This window comes from Ischnura elegans, chromosome 5 (assembly GCF_921293095.1).
Source record: "Ischnura elegans chromosome 5, ioIscEleg1.1, whole genome shotgun sequence".
Lineage (NCBI taxonomy): Eukaryota > Metazoa > Arthropoda > Insecta > Odonata > Coenagrionidae > Ischnura > Ischnura elegans.
The window spans coordinates 113,098,688-113,115,717 of NC_060250.1; the positions used below are offsets into that span (position 1 = coordinate 113,098,688).

Genomic DNA, 17,030 nt, shown 5'->3' on the forward strand with positions numbered 1-17,030 from the left:
CGTGTGCAAGGGGCCTTAAATCTACGACGTGGTTATTATCCTACGGTGCTGAGATTGCCCTGATTGTTGTTCAATCTCTTGGGAAAGCTCATGCCATTTGCCTGTCGTGTTTTGCCTTAAAATTTTCCACGGCTGCAATTCTATTGCAATACTCCTGCGAGAGCTTTTAAACAAAATTGTTCATGAGTAGGACAAGCAACGTAGAGCGATGGCGTATGCAAAGAGAGGATCGGAACTCTTTCTACTCCCTCTTATACCGCCGCAGTTATCAAAATTTCCTCTTACAAATAGTGCTGAAAGAGGACATTTCGATAACTGTCGAAATTCCAGGCATACGTCTGCAACACCGCACGATAAGATTAAAAAAATTTCGCAAAATTTTTTTTCTTTATAGCTTCGATCCTCAAAATAGGGGTGCGCCTCTTACACAAGCTTATACGGTAGCCTCCCCCACCTGTGTACAAATCTGCAGAAGCAATGTCTCATGATGGAAGCACATGAACGGGCACATGTTTTGTACACACCGATGGCAGTCAAGTCTTGGAACTACGGTCTAGTCAGCGAGAGTTGTCTGATCACAGCTGAAAAGGAGGGGTGAAGATTCCTGAGCCAGCAAGGTTTGCAGCCAATTGCTGTCCCCCAAAATGCACCTTACACCCTCGCCTAGTCATACATCATTGTCTCATGCATATGAAGCACTAAAGCAAGCCTGAACCACCAAAACAAGCCCTTTCTTCGAAACACCGAAACAAGGGATTCTTCATTTGGGTCCTACACGCTCGTTGTTCCTTTCAGCTCCTTTTTTCACGGAACCCTTTTGTTTACATGTGATGTGGGCATTTCCCTTTCTAACCCAGCAATCTTACCCCTTAACCCAAACTTGACCCTTTGGACATCACCTGCCATCGAACTAGGCCAGTCATCGGATAACTCTCGGTGACTGGACAGTAAATAAATGCATGATTTTGAAAGGTGCAACTAGTGATTTAGCCTGCCTGTTCCCCTGATGCATCCTCAGAAGATCCACTAATTGATCAGCAGATCAATTGATTGCTTTAAACTCAGCACTTCCTTACAAGAAATCATAAAGGGAGAGAGAGAGAAGTGAACTTTGATGACATAAAATGTAGGATTTTCCAACAATCAAGAGTTTTGCAATGCTATTTGCTGCCACAGAAATTTTTCTCCCTTGAATTAACTAGGAAGAATAGTTAACGTACAAAATCTTTCCATCAAGACATTTAAAACATAAACCATCTGATTGGGTAATAAAATTTTAATCAAGTAACTTACAGCCAAGGTCATTATTGCCACTAAAGGAGTTCGGAAGAAATATAATAATTACAGTCGGATCCGGATTTAAGGTCTTCGCATTTAACGTTTTTCCGCATTTAGCGTTTATTTTTTTGGGTCCCGATTCATTCCCTATTAGGGCAATGTAAAAATTATCCGTATTTAGTGTTTCCGCATTTTGCGTTTTTCCGCATTTATGGTCGTAAAAATTTGTCCCGCTCATGATTTTTTTGCCCGATTTTACGTTTTTTCATGACGGTTCATCCAAATCTTCGAATTTATGCTCATCAACAAGAACAGTCTCATGAAAGTTTACCAAGAGTCGATAGAATCTACCATGGAACGCTTCTTCGACTGCTTTCTTCCGCGAGCACAGCGCTGCGACCTTCAACTCGCAAGTTGGGTGATTTGTCTTCTCGTAACGTTTCGCTCCCCTTCTGATCCAAACACCAGGTACTTTTTGTATTAGATCCGATCTAATGGAGCAAAGTCATCCCTTAATAACCTCGAACTACCTTATCCTTCACTTCTTGAACTTGACTTCGATGTTACGTGACAACTGATGACACGAGTTATCCTCCGAGGGCCGCTACAATAATGGTTTTCTCGTTATGTTTTCAATTGATGGCTTATGCCCCTTTCAACTCTACTCCCTACGGGCAGTCGATTATTAGCCCAATATTTTTTCAGTCGGCTACTTTCTCTGTTCAAAAGAGGAGGCCCAATATCAATTGCGCAGTTCACTAGAAGATTCTTTCTATAATCCATTCCAAGGTCAGTTTCCACGGAGGAACAGAGGAAGTGTTTCCCCTGTCATGACCGTGAGTGAGAGCATTCTTTCCCTACGGAAAAACATTATTTTACATCGTAATTTAGATACCCCGGAGCCAATTTATCGACATGCGGCTGGTCGATATCGCTGTCGATTCAAAAATATTTATCTGGTGCTAATTAATGTCAAAAGAGAATGACAATCGGAGTTTTGACGAACTATCACGGTCCATGACTCTAAATAAATCGCTCATGCTGGAAAAAAATCACCGCATACTCACGGTAGAATAGATGAGCGCGGAAAAATACGAAAATCCGGCAGGTATTCCTTGGTGGTTGACTTCGACATCATAACCCTGACGAAATTGCCAAACTCCAGAGGCACTGACAATTTTTCGGATGAAATCCAGTTCTGTTGAAGATTAAACCTTTTCACTTAACAGAGTTTAGCTAATCGTTATCCAAGGTCCAACCAAATTTTATTAAAAGCTGCCGAGAAACAAGGCGAGTCGGAGTCAAGGTGATCAGCGCGCCGCGTAAGCAACTTCTCCCGGCTCCATTCGACCTGCATAAGGCCGCGGATATATGACAAGGAATCTGGTGTTATCATCGAGTTGAATCACCATCGACTTGTACGCATACTAAAATAAGATTCTACTTTTTTGGATGACCTCGAAATCCAAAATGTGCGCATAGGAGGCTTTTAAAGGCTCATAAATCCCTTGTTTTGCCCAGGCAACAGAAAACGTTAAGTTGGCAAAATTCCAGAAAACCTCCCTTTTACTAGATATTCGGTAGTTGAGAATTTGGGATTAGCGATCTTCTGCTGTCCCTTTATTTCACTCATTCCTCATGATTTTTCGAGTACCTACTTACACCTTTTCTTATTATACTAGAAATGCTATAGTCACCTACATGTCACTTTTACAGAAAAAATTCTAAATTTCATCGAGACCACTGAAATATGCATAAAAATGGAATCACTAATGTCCATAATAATAATCTGTGTGGGAATGCTTTTAAGTTGATGTTTATTAGAATTTTCGTAAAATATTTCATTAAAGCAATTGTCATCCTCTCATTACTTATTTTTACTACCCATTTTTTTAGCTGATTCCTGAAAAGTATTATCCAATCTTCATAGGGCAGAGAACATTTCATTAAAGAATTTTTTGCTGCATTCAGCACATTTTAATTACTTATAATAATATTTTTTATTCATAAAAAGCCATTCCAATCATTACAGACCCTAAAACACGAAAAAAAATGGCAGGTCCTCATTTAGTGTTTTTCCGCATTTTGTGTTTTAAATTTTGTCCCCCCTGAAAAACCTTAAATCAGGATTCTACTGTATTCGTCTTTACTGGGCGAGATTGGGACTAGAAAGTCCCATCTTCCATCTAACCCTGAATAAAGTATGGCGGTAACTCCACCATCAGCTTAAGGATCTGTTAACATGAGGCTACTCTGCGGAGCTTCGTAGCAGCCAATCGACACTGTCACTACAAGTGATTGAGTGGTGACTAGGCAACGTTAAGTAGCACACTCGAGAAGCATTTTGATAGCACATAGAGTGTAGGTGATTCTAACAATGCTTTGCTAGGATGCTACCGCTTGGAAGCACTACCAAGAGGCTTTAAGTGATGGAATCTATTGTGTATTATCAACAAGATACACAAAAAAATTAAAGCCTTAATATTTCATCTAATGGATAATAGACATTACTACAGAGCACAGAAACAGGGATGAAGATTTCTTTGTAACATCTCCACCAATATCTAGACTTTAACCTGAGCCCTAATACCCACTCAAAACTACTACCCAAAACTAGCCAATGCATCACGCCAATCCCTTGCAACAAGTTAAGCCTTAAATGTCATAGGACTAATACTTGCCTTTAAATCTACACTTCTGGCACAAGCATGCTGCCCAACTCTATTTTCAAGGATCGTGATTGCCTTGAAACCATCCACATTGAAGGAAAGCAACTCTGATGAAGAATGATACTCAGTGGTATCAAACCTTAGCATATAACATAGGTCCTCTTTCTTGAAACCCTTGGTAGAAAGACCATCCATGAGGTAAACATTGCAGTCCAGCATGGTCAATTTGATGGAACTAGACTGGCAACTTGAAGAGGAGCACCTCTCCCGCCTGTCATTCTGCACTCTTTGGAGTGGTTGGTTGGATTTGGATGATAAAGCCTTTTCAAGCTCTAAAAGGCGCCTAGGAGTAAAGAAGAAAGAGGATCTTGATTAGTTTTTGTTCTGATAATCATGGTGAAACTGTATAGTTTTCAATAACTATGTATTCAAGATTGTAAGAGGTGATTGAAAATGTGAAAAAGCACAATTGAAGTATTTATGGCACTGCTTCAGAAAAGATTTCACCTGCAATTTCTGTTTACATATTTTATTTATTTAGAATTTGGGATTCATTACATTTAGATTTTAAGTATATCCTATCTCATAAATGTACCATATTGGATGAATTTGCATACTTGTAAAATTTTTCAATGGAATTCAATTGCAAAAAATTCAATTGAAATTTGTTATTTTTAAATTGAATGGTTCACTTGAATACTTCCATTAGGGAATAGCCATCTTATTGATACGATTAAAAGAATTATCCTGCCATGAATATACCTATACTCAAAAGTAATTTGTATTTGAAATACTACCTTGTAACTTTTTAACCCTTTCGCACCTGGCATTGGGTGGAGCTGATGGGCATTTTCAAACGCATAACACCCGACATCGGGTATAGCTGCTGAGGAGTTTTCAACGCATACAACCAAATGGTCCGCTCTGGCCCATGCAAAGGAAGGGAAGTGACCGCCTAGGTAGCTATTATCCAATGCATTCAGGCCCGGCCTGAGTCCCAGCTTAGCGAGAGCCACTTAGCGAGAGTCCTTAGAGCCACTCCTTGGCTATTAAGCCCGACCCTCCCACTCATGACCATCTCACCGCAGGAATCCGTTGCACAGCGGTTATATTTTCAATAGTTTTTTCAATGATATATTTTATTGCATGCTACAATGCTTTTATACTTTGAAATAAATTCTTCGATTTGTTCTGTGAGTAAGCAATTTTTAAATACACCCATGTCTCGTATAGCGCAATTTCGATATAGCGCAAATTCGTTCCTCGGGGAAACATTGCAATGCAGTGTAGCCTAATCAAAAATTTTTAACGCTCTCGTGATAAAACGTGAACTTGCGCTAAGTACACACGTAATTTCTATCAATTTACGCATATTAACATTATTTCTTGCCTCAAATCTTCTTTTTTGTTTATATATTAATCGAAATTCATTGCTGTGCAATTGCCAAAAGTATTACTCGTCATTGGGTCCAGATAGCCGGCCTACCGAAGATTTATCTCGTCTCCTTAACAGAATGATAATAAATAATTTAGATCGTTAATTAAGCGTGGGGCTAGTGGAAATGAGTTTTTTTTCAGCAATAAGGTTTGAGACGTATTTTTGCCGTCGTAGGTTACCGGGCGATTGACTTCCAGGTAGAGGGTCTACGCTAAAGCCTTCAAGGTCATCGGTATTCACGGGGGAGAAATGGAGCGGTGGCCGAGTTGCGCATGAATAGCATCAACACATAAAAGGGTCCGCTATAGAGTCTCAAACACAATGGCTTCGTTCCCTCCCCGCAGTCATAGGCCTTCTGCTTCTCAGGAATACAGTTCAGCAGAAGAAGGTGATTTAGATAGAGCCATACAGAGTAAAAACCAAGAGAATATGGCAAAAAATAGGAATGCGTGTAGAAAAATCAAGAATTTATCAAGAAAAACCATAAACCTAGAAGAGGACTTGAGAGAGGTCAATTGCTTTGAAAATGGAGAGCGTCAAAGCGATATTGCGTGGAAGTTTAAACTCACGATGCCTTATTTTGAATAAAGACGAAGCTAAAATATCAGTGACCTCAGCCGCACCAACTTCAACCAAGCGGTCTACACATACGGAAAGTTCATGGTGAATCAGTACAAAAAGACGAGAGTGGTAATCTCTCCGAGACATTTAGTGAAAGCGGTTGGTTCCAGAATTTAAACGGCAAGCAGGTATTTTCAGTGCGGTGATATCAGGTGAATCTGCAAGTGTTGATAGCGCAGCCACCACAACATTTTTTGATGAACTCCAAGCTGTTATTGAAAGTGGCTCCTTTCCCCCTCAACTAGATCTAGTGTTGATGAGACGATATTCTTTTGGAAAAGAATGCATTCTCGTTCATTCATTTTCAGGGAAGGAAAACCTGGGTCAGGTTTCAAGGCATTTAAAGACTGTTTCACGTAGCTGCTAATGACTCGGAGGACTTCAAATTAAAATGATTTATCATTCATAAACTCCGCTAGCTATGAAATGGCATTTAGAGTAGCATTTTCCTGTCATTTCGATGAGCTACAAAAGGGCCTGGGTGACACAACAGTTGTTTTTAGACTAGTTTTAAAAATCGTCAACTGCCGGCAACGCATTACGATCCCCTGAGATAGCAGATGTTAGCCCACCCGCACGACAGGATGGAATTTCGAAAGCACGTAAGAATTTTTTTTAACGTGAATAAAAGTCTTTGAATGCGTGAATACTATCTTTAAAGATGTTTTAAACTATAAATATTTATAGAAATAATGTTTTCTAAGGCTTTTTATGGGAATATAGATGTTTTAGAGGAAATTCAATACCAAAGACCTATGCTACCAGGAACGCATCCCTATCTTCCCTATGTTAAAACGCTCTCGTATAACGCAAATTCGTATAGCGCAAAGACCCCAAGGAACGCATCCCTTGCGCTATACGAGACATGGGTGTATAATTTTAGCGTTAAAAATAACCAACTTCCGAACTTATAGCCTTATTGCCTTGTTTTTACTAACTTTGTTACTATTAACACTAGAAACCTGTTTAAAATTCCACAATGCTTAAAAAGCGTTAGTAATTCTTTTAGGGGAGGAAATAATTGAAAATCAACAATAATGTTTGGTTGAAAAAACACTGATAACGCATTAAGTTAACGGTGGATTTGTGCTACGATAGGATTAGATGATCTTGAACAGTGGCCGAGGTAAAAGGTGGGTACCCCATTGAGTTGGGTCTCAAATCTGAGGATCGAAAATACCCAGGCAACTCACCCCCAAAAAAGAGCTCCGTGCAAAGAGGTTTAAAATATTCTTATGCTACTCATTGCACGAAAATGTTTTCCAATTGTAGGCACCGGCAGGAAAGGGTTAAATGTGTTACTTTTCTTGAAATTTCCCTACAATTAATATTTATAAATTGGGTTTACTCCCGTGCAATATATATAATTATTAAAGTTGTAAGAACAAAGCCTTTTCTATTAGTTATAAAATTTTGAAAAAAAAAAAATCATTGAAAAGGAATGTGTTATTGCTGTAGTTAACACTTTCGCTGCTAAGAACATACCTGGTACGTTCGCATGGCAGGCTGCAGCGAACGTACCTTTTCTTCCCCCCTGTCATGTGCTCAGAACTTTCGCCGCATGCAACTGGTAGGTTTCCAGATAGCAAGCAGCAGAGAAAGAGACAATAATAATTAAATAGTGATAATAATCGTACAACACCTTAATTTACAGAATCTCCCTATATCACATAAAATCAAAACCATTTGTGAATTGGCACAAAATCAGCATCGAATACACTTATTGCCTCAAGACTAGCATGTGATTCCACATAAAAATACTGCTGGCAGGTTCCTGATGGCAAAAAAATTAATGAAAATAAGAAAATTCAAACAATAATGTAACATTGATAATTAGTATACTCTTAAATTAAAAATATGATTTCGTACCTGTACCCTTCAACTATAGCCAATTATCTAAACAACTAGCTTGAGAGAAATCCACTGACTGATAGATGGTCTGCTATCCTTTTTTCTTACAAAATTACTTTCATTTGCCATTAAATTTATCAACCAGTTAAAGAATGTAAAAGAGGATAATTAGTCCAAACTTAATGTGCTGTAGCAGCTGTCATAAAATAAGTACAGATCATAGAGCAACTCCATCATGAAATGGGGTATAACTGAATTCGTTTCCTTGCCAAGTGAGAGACAATAAAAATCTACTCCCCATTAAAGGACAGAATCATAGTTCTGTGTGGGGATGGGTCGGTTCCGGTATCCAGTTCTTGGTACTGTCAGTTCTTGGCTTATGGAACCGGTATCGAGAACTGATCACATAAAGTCGGTACTTTGGAACCGGCTTGGAATGGTGGTGAGGATTTGAATTTGGCACCTAGAGCTGAAATGGTCTGCAGCATATTCAAGGCCATGGCTAGTGCCTTGCACGAGACTCTATCAGTTGCAATTCATAATTTAAAATACCGTATTGTAAAATAGCGTTATCGGCAATTCTTTAAAACTCTTTTCAATGTTCCATCTACCTTTCGTTGTTGCGATATTATGAGTCATCGACTGGCAATGAAGGCCGCCACATTGCGGCTGCTCAGGGGTGCCTTTGCAGCTCTACATTGCCTGATGCGATGAGAGCTCTTGCCCCACCGGCAAATTGCGCCCTTCACAGCTCTGCACATATATTACTTTGCGATAGCATGGCTTCCCTCTTTTGCTTTTCTTTTGAGAGTAGCTCGCTGACACGACAGTTTTAAGGTTCGTTGGTTTATTGCTCTGGCCAACATTGGCCCGGATGAATAAATGTGAGCAAATGCTTATGCTCAAGGAATTTGAGAGCATTTGTTTCATTTTGTATAAATAAAAAACAGGAGCATAAGCATTTACTCAGCTCTACTGGCGGTGCGTGAACAAATGCTCAATTTTCAAGCATGAATAAAGCGGAGCAAAAGCTTTAGAGGGCAAGCAAATGCTCGGAAATGAATGCATCCCTTCCGGACTGGATGCATCAAGGAAGTTTTTCATGATTGAGGGGATTATTTGTTGTATGTGGCTATAAAATGCCATCAAATCCATTTTTATCAATAACACAATAGTATAAGGAGAAATCTACGAAAACACAAGAGGTGCACTTTTATCTGAAAAACCTATTCAAACTTTCGGTACTATCCAGATTTTAAAAACATACTTAACTCATGATTAACTTAATGGTATTCCATTATAAGTTTTCTTGGATATTACACAATTACTCATACCACTTTTTTTTACAGAGCACAACCCAGGTTTCGATGAATTACCATCATCTTCATGCATTTGCTCAATTTTTATTCATCTGGCCCATTGTAACACTTCAGTAGCAGCAGCCGCTTCGGCTGTTTTCAAATGAGCTGACTTTTTGCCAGCCACCACTCTTTCAAATTACCATAGGTCTTTATGGGTACGGTCCAAAGAATGCGACCAATGCTCTGGAGTGCCTCCTACGAGTTCCCAAGTGGTCTTCAAACGAGTTGCATTGCGCCGTTGATGGCATGGCACCCATATTAATCTGGCCCTGCGATGTGCTGTCTACGGCATGAAATACACACAATGCTACATTGAGGCCATTTTCAGACAAAACGACTTTTTGCCCGCCACCATTCACATGAAATTCAGGCGGCTTTCAGACAAGACAACTCTCTACAATACTGTGTACTGTGCCGTGAATGGCAGAAAAGCGTTTCATCTGAAAGCGGTGTGTGCACAACTGAGGACGCATCCACCACATAGGCTAAGCCATGGTATATTTTACACTGACTCACAAGTTACAACAAATTAACAGATGATGATGTCAGAAGTTCGGGGAGTTTCACTATGATCCTGATGCTATGCTAACTCTCTACGTAGTATGTAAACTGCTCAAAGTTTTTTTCACACAGCCCTTCGAAATCAAGATCGACCACTTTGTTTTCACTGCACGTCTGTTCAATACTGTAGGAAATATTTCTGTCAAAAAAGAATAGATTAGACCCAGATAGGGTAGAAAGTGTTGAACTTTTAAATCAAAACCTGTAGAAAGAACACGTGGCTGCTTGATGTAACATGACATATTGCTCTAACTTGCATTCTTTAACAACTTGTTACCTATTTAAACTTTTCTACTGGGCAAATAAAATTATGGAGACGATATTAAGTTTTTTTTACAGGGCTTTCCTGCTTCTTTACATCTTCAGTGAAATTATTTTCATCAACTCCTTGTGGTTGTTCATTTAAATTTGCCATTAATTCAGATAATAAGAGTTCAACATTAGAACAGAGTATCGAGAACTGATAGGGAAGAACCAGACCAGTACCGAGAACCCAAAATATTTCAGAACCGACTCATCCTTAGTTCTGTGAATTAATGCTTATATAATTTAAAATTCCTCCTTTGGCATTCTCTTTCTTCAAGTTTCCTCATAATAAATCACCAACCTTAGGGCTTCCAGAGCTACTGGGGGAAGACAAGGGGTCCATTCCATTTGAACTGAAGAGAGCAGTATATGCACTGGGAGAGGTGTTGAATTTCCTGGTTTTGGATACTTTACACTCAGTAATTCAACAAATAATGGAGTGCCCCAAATGTGATATTTTTCCTTCCGAAATATTTGATCGATAGGCATTTTCCCCAAGTGACACCACAGGTTTTTCATAATTACTTCTTCCAATGCCAGTTGATCTGCAAGATTAAAGCCACCAAAAATAAAAGTCAATACCTACTGAAAATGAAAAAATATGAGGTTAAAATCACAGAATGCATTCTTGAGGTTGTGACCTCATATATTTAGGTAATTAGTATGTATACAGTAAAACTTTGATTTTACGCAGTTTGAGGTCAAAGTACATTGTAGGAATACACGAGACCATTCTAGCCCGGAATGTACGTACAATTTTAAAATCCTTGGTATTCAAAGATTGTCGTATTTTATACGCCAGCGCACCCGGTCCAGGGTTATCAACTTTTATTTCATCCTATTTGTTAATTGAAATTATATTTCAGAATGGTTCTTTTAAGACATAGGTAATGTGTAAATGAACTCCCTTTGGAGTAAAGTGAATTACAAGTATTCGACAGAGATATGGCATTTTATATTTGTTTTGTGTTCTTATTAATTTTGTCTGTATGCATATTAATGCTCACCGCGAGCCTTAAATGGTATCTGCTCTCGCTACAGTGCTTTTCATTTTTAATGTGGAAGGTGATAAGTATAAGCAAAGGAATAATTAACATTTTTGCACACACTAACCCTTGCTAGTGTAGTCATCGTATCTCCGCGTTTGAAATGACACTGCCTAAATACCTAAATGCCATTATTTTATTTTATTCTCAAACCACCACATACAGCTCTTATTGGCCATTTTACACCGGGGTGTTCAACAAATGTAATAAGTAAACGTACACAAACGACAATGCCCTGGACCGGGGAAACCTACCCAGGCGGGACTCGAACCCGCGACCTCTTCTTTGGCAGGCGAGAACGTTACCCCGCCGCCACCGAGGCCGGCAATGATAAAAAATTATAAATGATAAAAAAATTGTCTTATGCCTATGCTAGCTGCAATTAAAATTAATGAAAAACTTGACGCTGTATGATCACAATGAAGACAGCAAAATATACTTCCATGACGAAGCCCCAAACCCTGGCCCCCTGGGTGGGAGTCACATATGCTACCACTACCCTACCTGACCAATCTCGTGAGCGGTGCAATATTTAGGAATTATATACGGCTTGTGAAAAGTACCACATGAAAATTAATTAATTACAGCCAAACTAAGGTCCATTCAACAGAACCACTACTAGTTCCGATATAACACTTGAGCTGTATTTTTAGAACATTTAGTCCTATACTTTTATTAAGCACTAATTTATGGGAATACATTAAAAAAACCTTTATTTTATGAAATCACTCATTTTGGTAGAGAAAATATTTGTGACTTTGTTGCAAACCCTCAAATATTATATTCACTATTGCTTCTAATGCTTTATTATTTTCAATGTGACCTTCAATAATCTCTGAATTTGCATAAACAAAATTGTTCGCATCCCCGAGGGCTTCTTTAATATTACTACAGGTAGGATGAACTGGCTCTCCATCCAATGTATCACTCATTTCCTTGAGATCCAAAGTTGGTGAGTCGTCAATTCTGCACTCAAGTGTTTCTTCATTTGTAGCCAAATCTTCATCCATCTCATTGTAGGAAATTAATGAATCAGCTGGGTTTATTGGGCAAACATGAATGAATTGTTCAAGTTGGTAAGCAAGTAGATCCTGTAATTATGGAGGACTAGTTATGGTCTCCTCAGCCATACTGACTTATACCTCCTTGCTTTTACTAGGCAGTTTCCTTTGAAACATTGTTCCATGCTAAGCTATGCTTCTGACAGCATGCAGTAGAGTCAAAGAGCCACCTCTGAGATCCTTGTGCCATTGTTTAAATGAAAGGATATAAAAACATGTGCACGATCTACATATTTAAAAGAAATTAATTTCCATTGTATTTCATCTTACCTATGATACGTTATTGCTGGAGAAAGTAGCTGAGATAAATAATCTTAAAGTTTTGCATGATTCCCTTGTCCAAAGGCAGAGTCTAGCTTGTGGTGTTCGATTCCAAAAATAATAATTGAACATTCTTCAGTCTTCTTCTACTATGTTGGCTAAATCTCTCGATAAAGTTGACTTATGTACCATTAGAATAGGTTCACTTTCAGCATTTATGGGGGTGGTTGACTTACATTAGTCCAAACTCCCCCCAAACAAATAAATTTCTGAATAAGTGCCACCTAGGAACTGAAAAGAATACAAAGTGAAAACAAAATTTTGGTAATCTACTTCTATATCCTGACCTCATTACTTATTAAAGTGGAATAAATGGTTGAAAAGAGCAAATTTCTTACCTACATACAGAATGTGGTGCAGGCAAGGCATTTTGACAGCCATGTACGTAGTTCACTCGTTTCTCGTAGGCAGTGCCGCAAGTGCTTAATTTACCTTAAGTTGTAGACTATACTTAAAAAAACCCTAGCATTGATATTGCACACAAACTATTATGAGAAGATTTTTGAAGAGGTTTTAGAATTTTAATACCACTCTAATACGTCAAAATTACAGCTACAAGTTAACCTTTAGGAAACAAAGCCACCCAGCAGAAGTTTCATCACTACATATTTGAAAGTTAAAATTTAGGTTTCAATATTATCTGATAGCATGATGTAAGTACAGAAATTATTAATTTCCTACCTAATGATACCATTTCCGTCAACTTTAATGTTGGGAACTGCCCCGGCAATACAAAAAAAAAGACTTAACTTTCACTGTGATTTCACTTAAATCCTACGAGATAAGCCAAAAAGGTATTGTTAGGAAAAATAAACACATCACTAGAAATCTCTGATGTCACAACTTAAGCAGTCTATTAGCTGTAAAAAAAACTGAGCAATGTAGACAATGAAGATGAAATGATGGAAAAATGAATGGTAAAAATGACCATATTATATGGAATAACTGTAAACATATCATTAAAGTCTTCAATAAAGAGGGATGGTAAAATTGAAATACTAAAAACTTATGAGCTAAAATAATAAATTAAATAGCATGAAATTCTGAAAAGTATGTGTTTTGGATCTCTTTCATGATCCACAGGAACTATTTTGACCACACCCCCTAAGAAAAAAACCAAACAACTACATATTTTTATGCAGTTTTGCATGAAAATCATTCATTGTTCAAAAGTTAAATATGAAAACAGAACAATCTAGTTTGTGGTCTCCCACAGTTAATGTCTTGCTAAAATTCAGATCTCTTGCATCCAAGTCCTCATGAAAAAGATATTACTAGCATAAAAATGTTTATTGTGCAGGTGTAGCAATGATGATCTAACAAAATTTGATATTCAAGCACGAGATGTAAATCCCCACTGGTGTCTTTCTTCACTGACAGATTTAATTATAATTTCTCCTTTAATCCCATTTAAATAAGTGGGCCCATACAGGCATGCCTGGCACCAAGTGGAGCTTATTGCCAGTGCATGCGGGGGCACACTAGGCCTTTAAAGGTTTATCTAATAAAGTTTTTCTCTGCTCACAATCAGGGATTCCTTCCGTAAAATTGTCCAATCTCAATTCCCATACTTGGTTTATTTTGCATCTTCTCCTATCTGTAACCACTAACTTCTCACATTGGAAACCCCAACCCCCTCCCACCATCTTCAATCCTTCCTTTTCGTTTCTCGTCTCTCCTTAACCCCTTGAATTTTCCCCCTCATTATACCCAGCCTCTTCACCACTTCACATTACGCCTTCTTTACACTTTAACTATGCCTTCACCTGATGCCCAAACCTTCTCAAACAACCCCTTGACCCTTTCTTAAAGAGTGGACAACCAGCGTGTGCTCTGTAATCCCTCAACAGAGTCCCAAAAACAGACGCTCTCCTGCCCCTTCCCTTTCTCTCCCATGCAGAATTCCCCAGCTTGCTCCCTCATTTGAGTGGCCGATGACCTTTCCTTCTCTTTCCCTCCATTCCCTCTTTCCTAGAATTTTTATAAATAAAATGTTCTTCCTCCCCAGCCCCTCTTCGCCTTTGAGTGAGTGAGATGTAAGATCTGAAACTACCGTATAAGCGCGTGTAAGAGGTGCACCCCTATTTTGAGGATCGAAGCTATAAAGAAAAAAAATTTTGCGGCATTTTTTTAATCCTATCGTGCGGTGTTGCAGACGTATGCCTGGAATTTCGACAGTTATAGAAATTTCCTCTTTCAGTACTATTTGAAAGAAGGAATTTAATAACTGCGGCGGTAATAGCGGCATAAGAGGGAGTAGAAAGAGTTCCGATCCTCTCTTCGCATCTCTACGCCATCACACTACGTTGCTTGTGCTACTCACGAACAATTTTGTTTAAAAGCTCTCGCAGGAGTATTGCAAAAGAATTGCAGCCGTGGAAAATTTTAAGGCAAAACATGACAGGCACATAGCATGAACCTTCCCAAGAGATTGGACAACAATCGGGGCAATCTCAGCGCCGTAGGATAATAACCACGTCGTAGATATAAGGCCCCTTGCACACACACCAATTTTGGACGGCCGGTAAAATATCGGCCGTCCACATTCCAATAGTGAACAATGGGAGAGCATTGGAGCTTGCACACGTACCGACCACGTGCCGGCACCGGCAAAATGCCGGTTAGCTGCCGGCTATTGTCTCTGTGGATCGCTGACGCCGACTCAAAAACTTAGCAACGTATCGTTTGACCGGTAAAAATCCGGCGTGTGTGCAAGCATCACTTCGCTGGTAAAATATCGGCCAATATTTTACCGGCCGTCCAAAATCGGTGTGTGTGCAAGGGGCCTAACGGAACTACACTCGGCTCTCCATCAGCTAATGCATCTGCCGTTTTTTTCCTTTCCGAGACTCCACAGGAAAATATCAAGTTACAGGGGAACAATGGAAACGTGTTTCATCCCTACCCCATTCCACCAACTGACCTTTTTCGGTCTACCAGGTTCAATTCCCCGAGTTTCTGGAGGTCAAATGCTACGTGAGTCACCTTCTGAGCTCGAAGATATCCCGATATCTTTCAGCAATTGTATGACACGCACGAGGTTCTAAAAAGAATTAGACCTAACGCGACGTATATCTGACAGCATTTAAGTTTTTTGAGCTCTAATTGATTGACACAAAGATTTATAGCTAAAACAAGACTACTAATATTCAACATAGTCCAAACAGCACAATTTCAGAAGAAACAAGCGTAGCATAAGCACATTCAAACAAGACGAGACGGACTGGAAACTTCAGGCAATGCAAACTGCGTATATCACATTGCTGCGCCTTCGCCCCTATGCTTTAAAGGCAACGACGTCACATGCAAGATCGGACGTGTTCTTCCCTTGCTCCTTTGCTCATAGCCTCGTAGCTTGAAATACGGAGGGGAGGGAGCGTGCTCCTTCCCCTTGACCTCTCCTTCAGCGCTCTTCACTTATAAACATTTCCGATTTCTTCTATCCACCATTTAGTCCAAAAATGAACACACTCGTTCGAATTTTTTAAACGGCAGGTTTTGACACCAATATAATATTCAGTTGCAAAAATCCTCATATTAGCGTCTGAAGATGATTTTTGAAAAATCAGGTGCTCAGCGTAATGGAAATTGCGCGGCAAGACAGATGTTGACTATTAACCAGGTATGTCCTTCAAACTACGCGTTTCTATACGTTTGATAAGCGATTACTATATGCAGTATAAATGCCGCGGGATGCCCACTTGTGGCAGTAAATTTAGCGCACGCTCCGGAGCGAATCACCCCGTGCGATCTTGTTCACCTCTGGGGTACCGACGTGATGGCATGATGCTTGCAAGAAATTGAAACAGGAGCATTTTTAAAATACGTCACTGAGGGAGAAACTCCCCTGCCTGCCGCTTGATTTTGACCCAGGGTTTCAGATGACTAGACTCACGCTGAAAACTAAGGCCACTCAGTTCCCCTTGGACTTGCGACCGGTGAAGGGGTGGGGGGGGGGGGGGGGGGGGGGGGAAGATAAGAAGTTTGTATAAGAGGCGCACCCCCATTTTCGGCTGCAATGTCTGGGAAAAAAGGTGCGCCTCTTACACGCGCTTATACAATATATTCCATTTGATGATACGAAACTATCGTGCCTTTTAGGATCGGCAGATTTTTCATTAAAGTGCCATTTTGGATTTGAAGTGGTTTCGTGCCATCCCATTTCGTGCCTTTTCGGTTTATTGCCTTATCAGTTTCGTGCCTTTTCGATTTCTGGCCTTAAAGTGACAGCAGTCTGTAACTATAGAGATTTTGTACTTTGACATTGCTCTTTCGTATCGGATCATATCCCTGGAAACGATATTTGGCCAAAAAAGACCAAAACATGCATGTTCAAAAAACATCAAATTTAACAGGTTAACTTCCTCTAGGTTACAAGGTGAAGACTTTAACCCAAGGTGAAAACCAAGTACAACTATTTCACTATTATGCCATTACCACCTTTCATAAAAGGGCATTTAACAAAAAAGAAGAAAAGCCCCAGATTATTAGGATACTAGATTATACATTTGATGTAC

General features: G+C 39.4%; 1 protein-coding gene across 1 annotated transcript in view; it reads right to left on the bottom strand.

The window, feature by feature from the left end:
• LOC124159427 overlaps positions 1–17,030 on the bottom strand; it is a 53,821-nt gene that overhangs the window by 16,459 nt on the left and 20,332 nt on the right. Inside the window, exons 10-11 of the mRNA XM_046535233.1 lie at positions 10,387–10,630; positions 3,960–4,290 (exon numbers count right to left, since the gene is read on the bottom strand). Coding sequence (XP_046391189.1) covers positions 3,960–4,290; positions 10,387–10,630 — 575 coding nt within the window. The remainder of the gene's footprint in view (positions 1–3,959; positions 4,291–10,386; positions 10,631–17,030) is intronic.